The sequence below is a fragment of the Elephantulus edwardii genome, unplaced genomic scaffold (genome assembly GCF_000299155.1).
Source record: "Elephantulus edwardii isolate Elephantulus edwardi_28Jun2011 unplaced genomic scaffold, EleEdw1.0 scaffold00022, whole genome shotgun sequence".
Taxonomy (NCBI): Eukaryota; Metazoa; Chordata; class Mammalia; order Macroscelidea; family Macroscelididae; genus Elephantulus; species Elephantulus edwardii.
The window spans coordinates 14,226,777-14,244,369 of NW_006399772.1; the positions used below are offsets into that span (position 1 = coordinate 14,226,777).

Consider the following 17,593-nt stretch of genomic DNA (forward strand, 5'->3'; position numbering starts at 1 on the left):
TTAAGCTATAACTTATTACTTTACAAGGGAATTACATGTCCTTATAAAGTATTATATTAAGCCATGATTACAAGCCATGAGATGGTGATAAACTATTTGAGGCATTGATGTCATTAAAGGCAGAACATGAGGTTCAAGCTAGGGAACACAGGGAAATAGAAGTGAAAAATTGAGAGGGCTGAGGGCAAGCCATTAGAAGATTTTAAGCAGATTTCCTTTTTAAAAAAGTAATTCTGACCAACCTTAGTCAATCACTCATTGGTGTTTGTTAAATAAACTATAATGATATTAACGAATTATAGCAGCAATGAATGTTCTAATGTGCTTATGCTTCCTGTTGTTTTTTTTTTTTTTTTTTGTACTTTCTGTTTCCTGGTAAGTAAGGATGAATATAGCACCTGTATCTGAAAGACTGCTGGTCATTATTTAAGATCCTTTCTGCCCATAAACAGAAGAAAAAGAGAGCAGACTATCAATGCATTGATCCACAGACTCTGCTTCTGTTAGTACTGCCTTCTGATCAGCAGGTGGAGAAAAAAGGAAGAAATAAAAGCTTCATAACTATAGACTGAGATACAGGGATTTATCTCATCTATATGAATTTCAGAATTCATTGTTCTACGGTGAGCCCCACTTTCGAATTGATGACTTCAGTGTTATGCAGACAGGAACACTGAAAATTCGTTGACAGTGGGGGTGGATGCGGCTTGTTTGATCTAGAGTGATTTTTCCCACTTCATTCAGAACATTTTACCAAACCGTGATTTAATGCTGATAAATAGGTTTACTCATCAGTGTGAGCAGGCATGAAATTACTCAGAAGTTTTGAATTTAAAAGGACCAATAAGAAAGGTCTGAAGGCATTGGAATATTGAGCGTAACTGGGTCTCCATTACTTCCCAAAGAGATAGCAGATTCCTTAGAAATGGGTGTATTGGTTAGAGGAAAATGAAAGACCAAACACAGGACTTGAGCAAACCAGTGTTTTATTTTTACATTGCTTTCCTGTTCTTCCTAAATTGTCACCATCACATTTCAGATACTGCAACTCACAAGATAATATCTTTCACTATATGTATAATACAGATACATATATCTCTACCTTACCTTTTAAATATAAAGAAAAGCCTCTTCAACTAATTACCCCCCCCCCATGAAAAAGATGCTCATTTCGGTAGCTAGCACCTAACCCAAACTTTGCCAGTGAAAAAGAACAAACACTTATAACCTCAAAGTTAGACCCTTTGAGACATGTGTGCAAGATACTTTCATATCCATAAACCTCTGGGTATTTTTTGGCATTGGACAATAGGTTATCACAATTTAACACTCAAATCAAGTAGCAATATCAAGGATTTCTTTCATTTAATAATGTATACATCATCTTAATGTTATGTTTCTGGCATAGCATAGCATCACCAGGTTGAATGAAAGCTTTTCTCTTTGGAATACTGTTCTTTGTCTCTGCATCCTATAATTGGTGATGGTGCTGACTTCCCAATGCCACCAGTCAGGTAGAGCCATGGAATCACTCTTCTTTGATCTGGACTGGTAAGCGCTCTGGAGGAAGAACAGATTCCAATTTCTGCCAGCGCTCTGGAGGCCATAAGATGTGTGTAGCATGGGCATGGAGAAGTCCCAGGGAAACCTGGATTCACAAGAGACACAAAGACAACAACAAAGAAATTGATGAAGAAAAAGAATCTTTACCGTCTTGTAAACATAAATTTGGTCTGACATTTTATAGGAGGAGGATGATAATAGTACTAAAGATAGTAAATACATGTGGCACTTGTCTAAATGCTTCGTATGTGTTTCTGTAGTTGTTGGATGCTGTTGAGTTGATGTCAACTCACAGTAACTCTTTGGGACAGAGCACGACTGCCCTATAGGGATTTTTAGGCTGTAAACTATGGAAGTGAAGCGTCAAATCTTTGTACGATGAAGTTAGTCAGTGGGCAAGTTCAAGTTGGTGGGATGGGAATATTGCTGTTATGTGTTGTCAAGTTGACTGCAACTCATTGTGACTCTATGAACAATAGATGTCATGTTTTGGCAGTTACTTGTTATTGGGATGGAGAAGTGGGAGAGATAAAAATAAAATGTGACCATGGCAGATAAGAAATAATTATTGATGATTTAATGTTAGGACAGAAGAGGAGGTAAAGGAAGGAAATATTTCCCATGGGCTCTAAGGCTGAGAATAGTGACAAGAAGAGAATCTTCAAAGACATTTTAAGTCAGTGGTTCTAAACAGCAGATACAAACGTATGTGGCAGGCTTGTTTAAAATGTACAGTAGCAACCCATCCTCAAAGATGATCCTCCCTCGGTGCATGGTGCTATCGGTTTGCTGTGGTATGTGGCTTGTATGCTGGTGTGATGCTGGGAATTTTAGATCCCATGAGTGTCACACATATGGTGTCCTTCTGTGAGGCAGTTTGGCATGAGAGTTATAAACACGTCAGCAATTGTGAGAACTGTGCAGAACACAGCAATGTTTCATTCTGTTATGCACGAGGTCACCAGGTGGCACCATGAGAGCTAACGGCAGGTATGAGAGGAGGGACGGGAATCTGTGTTGTTCTTCCCATGCTACACTACTTTAATGGAATGTGGCCTCGCAGGAAATACACTCACATTTACACACATTTACTGAGTGCCAACCCTAAACCTTAAAGCTGTAAGCATGTAAATGACTACATTTTATTTTCACTTACCTATAAATTGGAGCTGCCACAGAGATTAGCGTACAAACATTCCTTTCATCAGCTCTTGTATTAACAACTACACTCAAAAATGACATGACCCAGACACTCAAAAGTAAGCATTGAGATGCTAAAGGAGAGACTACCAAAGAGATAATCAGAAACAAATTGTTTCAAAAGAAAAAGAAATGCAAACAACAAAATCTGAAGGGAAGCAAGAGACCCACAGGTCCAAAAAGTGTTGTTCCTTTGTTTGTTTCTCTCTCTGATGAGTTATTTGAAAATCGAACCTAGAGAAAATGTGAAATGGGGTATAAAACAACACATAGCTGTATTTACCAAAATGTGTCATGTATAATCCAGGTGCTGTGTTCATTTCTCTTTTTATGTATGTGTGTCTGTAGGGACTCTGATGGTATAGTTTATACAAAGCTGCTCTGCTAATCAAAAAATGGCACCTCTCTGACAGTTCTAATCTAACAGCTGCTTCTCAGGAAAAAGAAGGGTAATCAGTCTCCTCCTGTGAGACTCACAGCCTCTGAAACCCTGCTAGAGGGTCATCTCTGAGATAGTTCTGACTTGACAATAAGTAATAAGTAATAGTAGTCTGTATGGACACCCACTGGGAGTTCTGGTGGTCTAGTCCCTAGAAGGTTGTGCTGATAACCCACATTGACTGGCAATGAGGAATGAATATACCCTTTCTCAAAATCATTTGGAAATTGTTGACATTATGCTGACTTTACTCCTGAATACTTTGACATGTATCTCCTTAGAATTAAGACCACTTCCTACCTAAAATATACTACTGTTATAATGTTAAAGGTATTCAGAGCATACACAATAATACTGGATATATGCCCTATAATAAAATTTCTCCATTATCTCAATGATGTCTTCTATAGCCATTATTTTTTTTTAAAAAATCAGAATCTAACCAAGGGCCACAAATAAGTCATTAATTTACTTCAGTAGACAGTCAATTTAATTGATTCTGTTTCAGGACCACATATGATTTAATGTTCAAATTAGACACTTCTGAAATCAAAGGGGGTGATAAGTCAGGATAAGGGTAACACAGGACTCTTCTGGGCAATCCAAGATATGGTTGATAGGGTGGTGTTAATAAGTTCAGAATTATTCCAACATATGGTATAGTTCTAAAACTGACATAATGTACTTTCAGCCTGCAAAGCTGGTTGAACCATCTAATTAATATTTGTTTGGTCTTCAGACCCTGTTGTAACTTCTCTAGAGTCATGCAGAGTACCTTAAACTGTCTGTTTGCCAGGAGGAGAAATGCATCTTTCACTGAATGAGCATTTGTCTTTTCTCAGTCGTATGTGAACTGTACTCCAAGTTGTGTGTTAACTAGACACTGTATGTAAGAATCCTAAAGTTGCCTTTTTCTAAGTCAGATGTGAGCTGTACCTGAAGATGCCTGTTTACCAGAAGGAGAACTGCATCTTTCCTCAATTAGCATTACTTTTTGAAACTGGTTTTTTTTAGTCACACGCAAACTAAAGCACAAGTTGTCTGTTTACTAGTAACTGTATGTAGACTGTTCTTTTGAATGTAAAAGTCCTGTAGCTTTGAACTTCTTGTTGTTAGGTGTCCTTGAGTCAGTATACTACTAGCAACCTTATGAACAACAGATCTGAACAGAGTCTTATCCTGTGCCATCTTCACACTTCCTGACACATTAGAGTCCATTGTGACAGTCTCCAGTCAATCTCTCTGGTTGAAGTTCCCCTTTGCCTATGCTCTGCCCTTTCCAGCATCACGTCCCTCTCCAAGGAATAGCCCCTCCTAGCAACATGCCCAAAGTATGTGAGGTAAAGCCACATCATTCATCCTAGCCTCCAAAGAACACTCTGGATGCACCATCTCCAAGACACATTTGTTTATTCTTTGGTTCGCTGTAGTAATCTGTTAAGAAGATTAACACCTAATCCAAGTATAAAAACCAATAACCATCCTTAGACTGGGAGGCCTTTATTTTGAGAGGATTCTCTCTGTTCTCCCAGATCTTCAATAAAGTGCTTTGGATACTACAGTCCATCTGTCTTACTGGTGAGTGACTGTGGAAAGAACCCCTTGCGTTCACTAGCATGGTCAACCCACTTGGACTGCTAAATCTCCATCTTCCTGATGCAATCAGATCCATCAACAAGCAATACACATGAAAAAAGGAACACTTTGCTGATAGCCAGTTCTACAAGATCTCCCCGTACTCACTTAGGAAACAGTAAAGAAGGGTGTGTGAGTATATGTGTTGAAGGGGCTAGTGGTGCAAATTTTTGTTATTAAAAAGATAAAGAGATGTAGATGGTTGAGCATTCACATTGTTTCCCCTCCTCAAATAGGTAAAACACTTTGACCAACCAAAGAAATATATTATTGAAATCTGATCCTCCTCTCCTTTTCTACCTCTTTAGAGTCTAATGTTTGACTCTCCTTCAATCACTTACATTTAGAGTATAAATAAATACTTAAAGTAAGTAAATTTTAAAATATAACAACAAAACACACTAAATCAATCTGTTTGTTTTCTTGGCAGTCCAGGGTACATTCAACACTCTTCTCCAGCACCACAGCTCAATGGCATCAGTTCCCCTTCTATCCTCCCTAGTCACTGTCCAACTCTCTGATGCATAACAAGTGATAGCAAAGACCATGGCCTGTATCAGACACACCTTAGTCTCCAGAGAGACACTATTGTCCTTCAGTACTTTGGAGAGGTCCCTAACAGCAGACTTTTCCCTCGCAATAAGTCTTTTAAAGTCCTGCCTACTGGAGCCAACAGTGTTAAGTGTGGAGCCAACCAAACTAAAGCTGTGAACAATCTCAATCTCTTCACCATCCATCCTGATGGATGTTGGTCCAGTGGTGAGAATCTTTGTCTTCTTGACATTGAGCCTCAATCCATATTGAAGGCTGCAGTCCTTGACCCTCTGCAGCAAGCACTTCAGGTCCCCTTCAGTTTCAGCAAGCAGGGTTATGTCATCTGCATAACTCAGATTGTTGATAGATCTTCCACCAATCCTGATGCTGCATTTCTCCTCATAGAGCCCAGCCTCCCGGATAATCTGTTCTGCATGCAGGTTGAAAAGGTATGGAGACAGGACACACGCCCTTCTCAATTTTGAACCATGCAGTGTCTCCTTGCTCTGTTCTGATGACTGCCTCTTGGTCCAAGTATAGGTTTCACATTAGCACGATCAAGTGTTCTGGGATTCCCATTCTTCTCAGAGTCAGCCACAGTTTGTTATGATCCACACAGTCAAAAGCCTTTGCATAGTCAATGAAACACAGATAGACATTCTTCTGGTATTCCCTGCTTTCAGGTAAGATCCATCTAACATTAGCTACAATATCCCTAGTACCACGACCCCTTCTAAACCCAGCGTGGACTTCTGGCAGTTCTCTGCTAATGTGCTGTTTCAATCATTTTTGGATAATCTTCAGCAGAATCTTGCTTACATGTGAAATCAATGAGATTGTTCTATAGTTTCCACACTCTGTTGGGTCACCCTACTTGTTAGGAAAATGAATTTTAGTAATAAATAAAAGGAGCCATAAAAATTTTGTGGTTATGAGAACAAGCCCAAAATTTTTTTAAAAAAGCATTTTATTATTGACTTTCCTATTAGAGCACTTAGAATCTTTAAATCACTTTAGCTCCTCATCTTATAAAAATGAGCTCATCGGTGTGGGCCCAGCTGGGGAGATAGCTAGCTTTGGGTTTCCCAGTGCTGGTGTGAGTCCTGCCTGTGCCTCCCTCCCTGAAGGCCTCTCAAGCCCCATTACTCACACTTCTTACCCTGGAGGCTTCCTCTCCTGGGTTTCCTGGCCTGGCTCACCCTCTGCCATGGCCCTAGCTCATCCATTGCCCACACTGCTCTCAGCCTTTGCTCTGAGGTCCCCTGACTGATCCATAACCTCACCCGGCGTCTCCCTACAAGGTTGTTTCTGTGCCTTGGATTGTCTGTATCCTCTTCCTATCTCCTGGTGACCCCAGGTCCTATTCCCCTTGCAGACGCCTCCAAATCTTCAAAGTCCCATCTGCGACATTGGCCCAGAGGCAAGCATAACCCTCTTTCCATGGTCCCCAACGTCCAAGCCACTTCCTTCTCACCCCCCCCCATCAGATTCCTCCTGTAGAAGGCAAAGGCTTTGGGGGTGTACTGTCCCCAGAAGACTTTTGTGCCGAGATATGTACACTTTCCTGTCAGCATTTAACTGCACACATCCCATCTTTTAATAGCCCTCCTTTTTGCCCTTGTCTAACCCAAAACCTTTGTCCTTCCTTTCCTGGAGGCTGTGCTCTACAGACAAGGCTCTCAAATAACTCATTGCCCTCATTTGGAACTGACCCTTTAGAGTATTTCCAAGGCTGAAAGTCACAGAGCTCCCTTCTCCCCAGACTAAAGGCCTTTTTATGAGATGTGTTTCCCCCTCCTTTCTTTTACTAAAGTACTAAAAATAGATACTAACAAATACTAGTAACTGGGGGTGCCATTTCCTTTTTGTCATATTTGTTTCCTTTATTTTTGAAATAAAACATTACAGTTTGAGTCGCGGGTGGGGGGGGGAGACGGAGATAATTACAATTGTAATTAGTTTAAGTCTATGATTTAAGTTGGAACAGTAAAGAATATAAATAGGTCTGTCTCGGAGAGGGTGAAACCAAGTCTTTCCTTGGAGGCAGGGGTTTTGAAGCTCCATCTCACATACTTTGGGCTTGTGGCCAGGAGGTCCTTGGAGAAGGACATCATGCTTGGAAGGGTGGAGGGACAGTGCAGGAGAGGAAGACCCCGGATGAGATGGTTTGATATGGTAACTGGAGCAACAGGGGGTGGTGTATTGGAGTCAGTGAGACTGGGTCAGGACAGGGCAGGGTTCAGAACTGCTGTACATAGTGCCGCTGTGGGTCGCAGGTGACTTGGCGGCACATAACAAGAAGAAAGAATATAAAGGACTGCTAGTGATTATCCTGGACAGTCAGTTAAACCAGTTTAGCCTCAAGATATATGGCCACCCTCCTAACCATCAAATCTTTGTAACATTCAGTTTACAGTGACTATTGTCATGAGTGCTTTGTACATTTATTAAACCTCAAAATATCAAGTTGACTCTGACTCATAGTGATACTTCTGTTAGGTTTCTGACTTTATAAATCTCAGTGAGGTGAGGTGAAGGCATGATCTTTATGCCCTGGAGCTGCTGGTAGATTCAAACCTTGATTTTTCAGCTAGCAGCCCAGCATATAATAGACTATTCCATCAGCAATCCATCAATCTGTGGTTTAAACCCAAAACTCACTGCTGTCAAGTCTATTTCACCTGGTCCTCCCTTGGTTTCTGAAATGGTAAATGGTTTTTATAGGCTTAAATAAAGGATATTTTTGTTTGTTTAAAATTTTGTTTGACATTGGTCTGCTTACAAAGTTCATATACATTGTGTTACACTATTCTTCACTCACATCACGTTTCGTACACATTCATTATGTTTTACAAAATGAATCCATTTTATAAAATGAAACCATTACACTAGGCCTACTATAACCTGTCTTTCCAGATCCCCGTCAGATTTTTCCTATTTCCCTTTTGTCTTCCACCCATCAAAGTGTGCAACGCTATGGTTTAACCCCTGTCCAGCCTTACCTCTTTGCCTCCAGTTTCCCCCATTTGGATTCTCATACGTGTTTTACTAGTTATCTATTTCTACAATAATGATCATATGCACTATTTGTCCTTATGAGACAGAGTTAGCTCACTCAGCATAATTGAAGTGGTAAATCTTAAAGAAAGGAGACTGCTTCATCTTTTTCCCTTAGAGCAGCTGCCTTGAACTCTTGACCTCTAAGTCAGCACCCCCACACTTAACCTTGGAGGCTATCAAGGCTCCTCATAAATATTAAAAACCCAAAGCCAAACTCATTACTATTGAGTTGTCTCCAACTCATAGTGACCTCCCATTAGGTTTCCAAGGCTGCAAATCTTTATGGGAGAAGATTGTCATCTTTAACAAAGTGGTTGGTGGATTCAAACTGCTGGCCTTTTGGTACAACAGCTCTGAATCCTGCTCTAGGCTGAGCACACCTCATCGTCTTCGGCACACCCATCCCCATTACCCCTGTTATTATTTCAACTTTAAAAATAGAAACTAAGGTTCAGAGATACTCATTAGTATGATAAGTCACAAGACATTTAAATAATAGCATCAGAATTAGAAATTGGCAGGGTGCAAAAGTCCAAATCCTCTCACTACAATGTTTTGTTTCCCCTGGTTATTTAATGTAGTTATTTATGTTTACATGTTCACAGCAAGAGTCTTTAAACTTCCTGGAATGAGCTAGATATTCAATAATTCAGGATTAGGAGATGTAGCCCCTGTTGCTGGCACTCAGTTCTGCTATTATATAGCACAAAAGTAGCTACAGAGAGTACATAAGCACATAGACTCTTTAGTTCAATAAAACTTTATTTGAAAAAGTAGACAAAAGCCTGAGGGCCAGTCTGTCAATTCAAGAGGCCTGCATTCCAGATTCTAGAGCATCTCTGAGGACAGACCACTCAATCTTACTTTTGCTGTCTTCTAAATGAACACACACTGTTTTGCACAGATTGGAACTTTGGCAATGAACATTTACTTAATAAGTGAATGGTCATTGAAAAAAGCTTAAATGTGAAAACATTGTATTTTATGATTTTCAACTCAAGGGAATTTTATAAGTTCATTAAGAGAAGCATGGGTATCTATTTATGAAACAACATTAAGTGGTGTTAGGACTTCCACTGTCACTAATGTTGAACTGCAAACTACTCCTACCAAAGAAATGTCCTCTAGTTTTAAAATAATTTTAAAGGGTATAATATGCAATTCAACACACACATGACACATAGATTTTAAATCTTTACAAAACATTTACTGCCTCTTCTCAAGAATGTGCTTTCATATTACAAAAGCAAAGAAAATTTTTTCCAACTGCCTGGGTTATCACTATTTGCCTCCAAGGCAAATGAACAACAATAAGGAAGAACAATGAACTCTCAGTGTTTTAGGATGAGTCCCAAGTGGCTATTTGAATAACGTATCCTGATTCAGTGTATTTGTCTTTTTCCTACACTAAAATCTTACAGAACACAACATCAATCCACCCACAGACTTATCCCGGAAACACTTCTCTGGTGTTGCCTTGAAAAGAGAAACCAATTCTTTCTGGACCAGGTTACCAAAAAGGGAATGTTTCCATGACAATCACTGCTGAGGCAGGGATGACCACAGCACATGAAGAGATCAGGTGTTATCAAGAGAAATACAAGACCCTACTCCTGAATGTCACTTTCATATCAGGTACATAATATGACACAGCAACAGATAAAGAATATGTTTTGATAATGCAGGGATGTGTTTCTAGCTCTGTGGACACAAGTTTTTGCTATTGTCACCCTCATACAACTAAAACAAAGGCACTTAAAAAAAACCCCTAAGAGCCTAAGAAAGAAAGAAAGTGAGGAAAGAAAAGAATTTATTTAACAGATAATGTAAAGGTGATGTCCTTTAAATTACTGGCTAAAACAAATGCATGATCTAAGCAAATAAAGTAGAATTAGTATAAACACATACAAAAAGAAATATTATTTGGTAAAACAAGGAACTGCACTGCTGAAAAAAAAAGAATATGAAAAATACACTGGGAAACACAAAACCTGAAGATTAGCAATAATGGTGCCATAAGCATGTATAACATTCATAATGGTTTAGAAGTCAACATGTCAACATGTTTATAAACTAAACAGTGTTCTTGACAATAATATTGGCCCATCATACACGCACATATTTTCAAGACACTTGTCTAAGCAGCCCTGGGCAGGTACAAACCTGGCAGAACAAAATCATGTTCATAATCTATCTTAAAGGAGCACTGACTCAAAGACGAAGAGCAAAACTCTGGCTCTCAGGACTGTGAAGAGTTCGTGCAAAAGAACAACACAGAAGGTGAATGAGCGAACAATCAAAATATCAAAGCTGCAAACATGTAACCTTTGCCGCGCAGAAAATACGATGAAGGAAGGGAAACTACGGATGCTCAGGAAAAATGCGAGAACAAGGCAAAGAGGAAGCAGTAGTGGTAAGGTAATAGGCACAGGAGTAGTGGTGGAACAGTGAGAAATTTTCCATATGAAAAATAAACCGCTCCACTTGCCCCATTTGATACAACCTCCCTGTGGGTATCAAGCCAAAGCACTAATTCTGTTAATGTGTTAGCATCTAGAGGAAAACAATGGCCTTCTGTCCTCCCTCTCTCTTCTTAAAAAAGATACAATAATAATTGTCCATAGGTCTATTTCCCAAAGCCAAGAACATGTTCCTGAAGATAAAAGAAATTAGCTGCAATTCCAAATCTCCCAAAATCTACAACCTTAGAAAGCTATAAAATATTATCTCTTTTGTTACAAAATTCTGTTTTCCTTCTTCCAATGAAGTATACATGTATTTATACACAAATATATAGAGATAGATATAGCCATAAATATGTTGTTATGTGTCATCGAGTCACTTGAGACTCATAGCGACCCTATGTACAACAGCCCTAAACCCTGCTCTATCCTGTGCCAATAGCACTGTGTCCAACACACCCATCTCCATAACCCCAGTCACTGAATCAATCCACCTCATAGAGGGTCTTCCCCTCCTGCGCCATCCCTCCACCCTTGCAAGCATGATGTCCCTCTCCATGGACCTGTGCCTCCTTACAACATGTCCAAAGCATGTCAAACAAAGCCTCAGAATCCTTGCCTCCAAGAAGCAACCTGGTTTAACCCTCTCCAGGATGAATCTGTTTGTTTTCTTAGCAGTCCATGGTACCCTCAATAGTCTTCTCCAGCACTACAGCTCAAGGGCATCAATTCTCCTTCTATCCTCCCTATTCATTATCCATAAATATATATTGCAAAAACGTGGATGTGTGGAGTTGTACGGGTTGCCTCAGGCTCTGCTGAGAGGATGATAGTGCACGTGACATAAATCTGTTGTGATCTAGTGGGTTCCAAATCATAATGACCCTGCAGAACAGGACAGAGCTTTCCCATGGGGTTTCCAAGGCTATAAATCTTTCTTTACAGAAGCCAACTACCACATCTTTCTTTCTTAGTATAGAGAAGCTGGTAGGTTTGAACCACTGACTTTTCAATTAGCAGATATAGGATTAGGATTTTTAAAAGTGGTTTTCTCACCATTGCCTTAGCCCCTCTGGGGCTGTGGTCTTCAGTGCCCTCAACCTCAGGCACCTGGTTCACTGTTAATCATTGTCTTCTTCAACAGCTGTGGGGCCAACAGAAGAAGGAGAGTTGGCCAGACTATGGAGAGACCATGGCAAGGTTCTGGAGATAGAGCCAGAGTTAAAGCCCCACTTGTTGGAAGACTTAAGAAAGAGCTGACTTGTTATTGCTGTGATACAAAACTTGCTGGACGACTGAGGAAGCCGGAGGCTTCTTGCATTTGTGTTGCTGAATTAACCTTGACTTTTAATTGTTGACAGAAAAGCTGTCTGAACTATATCCTTTGTCTCCCTCACCCCTCAACTTAATTCCTTTATAAACCCCACAAACATGAGTAAAGGCAAGTCTATGGGTCAATTTACTACAAATATCAGATCTAGTAATTAGTAGAAGCATGGGCTGGCGCGTGGAGGTAAGGGAGGGGGCATGTCTGACCTTACAAAAATCCGTTTTATTCCATGAAGGAAATTGATGCATACTATCTCCCTTTGTAGAGCTAATTGTGGTTGGATTTGACCATCTCCACAATGCAGCCCTTGGTCCTATTACAGCAGATGAACAGTTAACCACTTGTGCTGTCTGGGCTCCTATCTGTAGTAAAGGCTTGACTTCTTAAGCATCAAAAACATTTGGATTCTGAAAGATATATACTCAATCATTGGCGTCAAATGGGTCTGACTCATAGTTGACCCTCCAGCAGGTTTGCAAGGCTGTAGACTGCATGGGAAGAGACTACCCATTTTTCTCCCACAGAGAGGTCCATTAGAACTGCCAGAGGTGTGTGGCTTTTGGGTGAGCAGTGGGACTCAATGGTCCATACTAGAAGTTTTCAGATAAGGTATTGCTATTCTTGGCAAATAGATAGCTAGCTACCAACAAGAACGAATGCAATCAAGGCTCTGGGATCAGTCGTGGACTCAAGAAGCCCCCTAAAAGATTCCCAAAACATACTGAAGGCATTCAAACAACATTTCTTTTATCTAGGACATTATAGCCCGGTGAACATAAAATATGTTGAAACAAAGCATTGAGATACACTCCAACACATATAATATAAATGTGCCAAGTGTTCTGGAATCCTGGGAAAGGCTCCTTTGCGAAGATACTTTATAGGATACAGAAGATCTCCATCTCTTGAGAGAAGACCCTCATCCCTCTCCCATCAGATTCTTATAGTAACATTCTCTGATTCCTTCTCACAGTCGTTCTCTACATCTCAAAGTTCAGAAAATGTGATAGGTTGCTCCAATCCAGTGTTTTGCAATCCAAAGGAAAAGCCATATGGTTTCTAAAATCTCGAAATGAGACACTCTCTTTGAAAGGCCTCATCCTAGGATGAGTGTTTTCCTTCATTACCAACAATTTTAACTTTAATCATTTCAAAGCAATTTTCCTGTTCAAGCCTTTGCTTTAATCAGAATGCATTTTCAGGTCACTTCATGGCCTCTTCCTGATTCTCTGTAGATAACTACAGAATCATGCATAATCAGCCTGGTCCCCACCAAGACACCCTCGGCAAGCAGTTCGTTCAACATTTTATGCAAAAATAGATACAAAGCAGGCCTCTAGGGGTATCTTCAGCTAATTTTCATGAATTAATTTCCCAGGATTAATGTTTATGCACCAGTCTCTTTACTACATAATCAAATCACTGGAGTTGAAGTGGTCTAACTCCTTACTTTGCAGCTTGATTAAGCAGGTGATGAAATGCTTGAATATAATTTGGATAGTTAGCAACTCTCAGTACCCACAATAAGCCAGAGTGGATGGACGGCATTGCTGCTCGGTACCACCAAGGCAGGACAGCAATAGGAAACGCTGCCAGGCCTGGTGCCATCATGACAATAATTGCCATGTCTCAGCTCACTGTTGCAGCCACAGTGTCAATCTAGGTGGTAAAAGGTCTTCATTTTTCTGAATCTCGACTTTTCCAAGCATGAAGGAGGCCCTTCTCCAAACACCAGTCCTTACTGAGAAGACATCCAAAGTAGGTAACATGAAGTCTCACCATCTTCTTTTCCAAGGAGCACTCGGACTCTTTAACTAGAACACAGATTTGTTGATGGTTCTGGCAGTCCAAGGAATATTCCATATTCATCTCCAACACCATAATGCAAAGGTATGTATTCTTTGATCTTCCATAGTCATTACCTAAGTACTTAGTTCATTTGAAACTACTGAAGAGACTATGGCTTGGGTCAGGGGCACCTTAGTACACAGTGTGACAAAAATGGATGACATTATTGGTTGATACATTATTATTTGTGTTTCTTTTTGCAACTGATGTCACACAGCTATTTTATGTAAAGAGAAAAAAATTTCATATGAAAATAGGAAGGGAGAAATGTTACTTTATATTTTATTAACTTTTTTTTTTAAAAGCCTTTGAGTTGTGGTGTTGGAAAAGAGTGCTGAACATTACATGGACTGCCAAGAGAATAAATATGTCTTAAAAAATAAAAACAAACAAAAAATTGTCTTGGAGAGGGTGCAGTTGGATTGCTCTTTGGAGGCAAGGATGATGAAGCTTTGCCACACACACGTCAGGCATGTGGTTCGGAGGGGCTATTCCTTGGAGAAGGACATGATGTTTGGAAGAGTGGAGGGTCAGTGAGGGAGAGGAAGACCCTCAATCAAGTTCGCTGACATGCTGACTGCCGCAATGAGCTCAGGACGTGTGAAGATGACACAGGATAGGACAAGGTTCTGATCCACTGTTCATAGGATCACTGTGAGTCATACTTGATGGTACCTAACAACAACAGACCGAGTGAACAGAGAGGTTGCAGATAGGGACTAGATTTCCTTTGATAAAAGACTTTACCCCTATTTTATTAAAAAATACTGTTTTCATATAATAATTCATATACATTATGTTTTGTCCATGTAATTTGTTTTACTAAATCATTTATAATTATATATATATAATTGTTGTAGTGTACCGTCAAATTGGATACCTGACCCATTGACCCTCCAGTGGTTTTTTTTGTTTTTTTTTTTCCAAGACCTTTGTTTATTTCCTGAGATGAATAAATAGTTCAATGGCTAAAGGAGGGGGAAGGGACATGAGCAGGCAGCATGCAGTGGGCAGGAGGGGCTACCATGACCCCAACCCTGCCTAGATTCTACCCTCCATCCTGGGCAGGAGTCAAAACTCACTCTTGGCCACTTTAAGGAGAAACTCCTTAAAAACTCACACCCCAATGAAGTCAGTCCTGCCCTGTAGGATGCGGTCTCCTAGCACCCACCTTCAGGCTACTTTTTCATCCTGGGGCCTCCCCTGCCCAGGCCTGGTATCCGGGCTGCCCCATAGGTGGGCAGAGGGTGCTAACTTCATTCTCAAAAAAGAGACCAAGCGGCTTCTCGTGTCTAAGGGTGGAAGAGGCCTGATGCCTGGGGTAGCCCAGGTAGCAAGATTCTGCAAGTGGCAGAAGAGACTATCTGCCCTTGATGAAGCCCTCCAACACTCGGTCACTGCGCTCAGACAACCAGTAGCCAGTCATGGCAGCCACGGCACAGATGAAGATGGCAGTGAAGACCAAGTCACCCTTGGCAGCCAGCGTAGCCAGTGCACAGATGATGACACCAAAGAACATCTGCTGCAGCACCACTAACTCATCCTCCGTCATCTCTGAGAAGCCTGCTGGCTCTGGGACCAGCTCCTTCATGCAAATGCCCTCCTGATGTTTGTAGCCCTCGGCACAGACACAGCGATAACTGCCCTCTGTGTTCTCACACTGCTCGTTTGCTCCTGGACAGACTTCTGTCTCACATTCATCCACATCGAGACACTTGGAGCCCACCTGCTGGTAGCCGGGGCTGCACTTCTTACAGCAGCCAGGGCCTGCTCCCATACAACCCAGGCAAGCCTTGACACAATCTCGGCACTCGTAGGCGCCCTCCGAGTTCACACAGAATTGGTTAGCTCCACAGCTGGCTCGCTCTGTGCCACACTCGTCGATGTCTACACACTTGAGGTGATGCAGGGCCCAGCCCTTTCGGCACTGCAAACAGATTCCTCAGGTCCTGAGCAGCGAGCACATGGGCCAAAGCAAGCCGAACATAACAGATGGCTGGAGTTGCGCTCTGCCTCAAAGTAGCCAAGGCCACACTGGCCACATGCTTCACCCCCGTAACCAGCTTGGCAGGTGCAGCGCCCGCTGCCCCCTCGGGTCCCTTCCCCTTCACACTGCCCATAGCCTCCGCAGGGCTTCTCTGCACCCCCAGGACAAGCCAGGAAGGAAGAACCAAAGATGCCTGCAGGGCAGCAGAGTTTCAGGGAATCTGAGCAGAGCCACTGGAAGAGGTCTGGGGCCTCCTGCTGCCTGTGAAACCACCAGGACTCCACCAGCTCCTCACTCAGCTCCAGCAGCCGGTGACACTTGAAGTCTGACTTGCTGCATACACCCTCCAGCACCTCCACCAGGTGGGTCTCACTATCTTTGTATTTGGACAACTTCTCTTCCTCCCATGCTGTGTTTCCGCCTCCAAAGTTGTCTCGAATAGTCAGTCCTCTCTAGGCCCTTGTAGAAACTGTCGACCAGCCCATGGCAAGTATGGCAGGGATGGGGCTCAGGCGGGGGAGAAACCTGGGGAGGTGGAGACTGCTGGGGCCAGACTGGTTTTAGAAGACTGAAGAAGAGGCCTAAACTCAGGCCCCGGAGGAGCAGAACTGGTAATACGACCCTCAGGGCCATCTTTTCTCTGACAGGGCAATCTGTGGACAGAGGGCGTGAGGCTTACTGTAGGGCTGGGCCTCCAAAGCAAGGAAAGGGTCAATTCTTAGGTGCCGGGCGCCAAGATTTGCGTTCGGGGATAAAGGAATGGAATCTGCAGTTTTCTGCGCTACCCTAGGGTGATCTGGACTTTGGCACTAGGGACAAAGATTCAGCATGTAGTTTTGGAGCCTAAATCCTGGCTGTGCAGGGCCTAACCAGTAGGGGGGTCCGGATAGGAGAAGCAGGGGCAGGTTCAGGGCCTCACAGGTGGTAAGGCCGGGTAGAGAAGGGTCTGGACCCTGTCCACACAGTTGGAGGGGAGGCAGAGACACCGCCCAGCCAGCCCGGCCGGCGGGCGCCGGTCTTGGGCCTGGGTTTTAAGGAGTGAATCACGTGGGAAGAGATTGCTCATCCTTCTCTCGTGGAATCACTAGTGGATTCGAACAGCATGCCTTCAGGGATTGAAGTACAGCCGCTTGCCACTCTATATAATAATTACATACAGATAACCCAGCATTCAGAAATAAAGAAGAATGGGAGTACCAGGAAAATTAATTTACGCTCATGCAATATCTAAACTTAGAACAAGAAGTTACTGTGAGATCAGATCAAGAAAATATAACATCGTTTAAAATTAAAAAAGGTATGAAACAACAAAGAGGCATCTTTCAAAGGTACACAGGGAAAACCGGCGGGAAGAGGCCCTTGGGGACAGGGACAACGTGCTCCTGGGTGGAAGGGAAGCCTGAAAGTGGCACACAGGGGGAAGTCACCTCAGATAACAACGAAGAGGCATCTTTCAAAGGTACACAGGGAAAACCGGCGGGCCCTCGGGCCAGAAAGGAAACCATAATCTACACAGGAGTTCTACAGGACACGTC

General features: G+C 42.1%; 1 protein-coding gene and 1 pseudogene across 1 annotated transcript in view; both read right to left on the reverse strand.

Annotated features, from left to right (window-relative positions):
* Positions 1–1,528: 1,528 nt before the first annotated feature.
* Positions 1,529–17,593, reverse strand: part of LOC102870738 (mitochondrial inner membrane protease subunit 2-like) — a 1,092,157-nt gene continuing 1,076,092 nt past the window's right edge. Inside the window, exon 5 of the mRNA XM_006882643.1 lies at positions 1,529–1,648. Coding sequence (XP_006882705.1) covers positions 1,529–1,648 — 120 coding nt within the window. The remainder of the gene's footprint in view (positions 1,649–17,593) is intronic.
* On the reverse strand, positions 15,432–16,691 carry LOC102855430 (annotated as a pseudogene).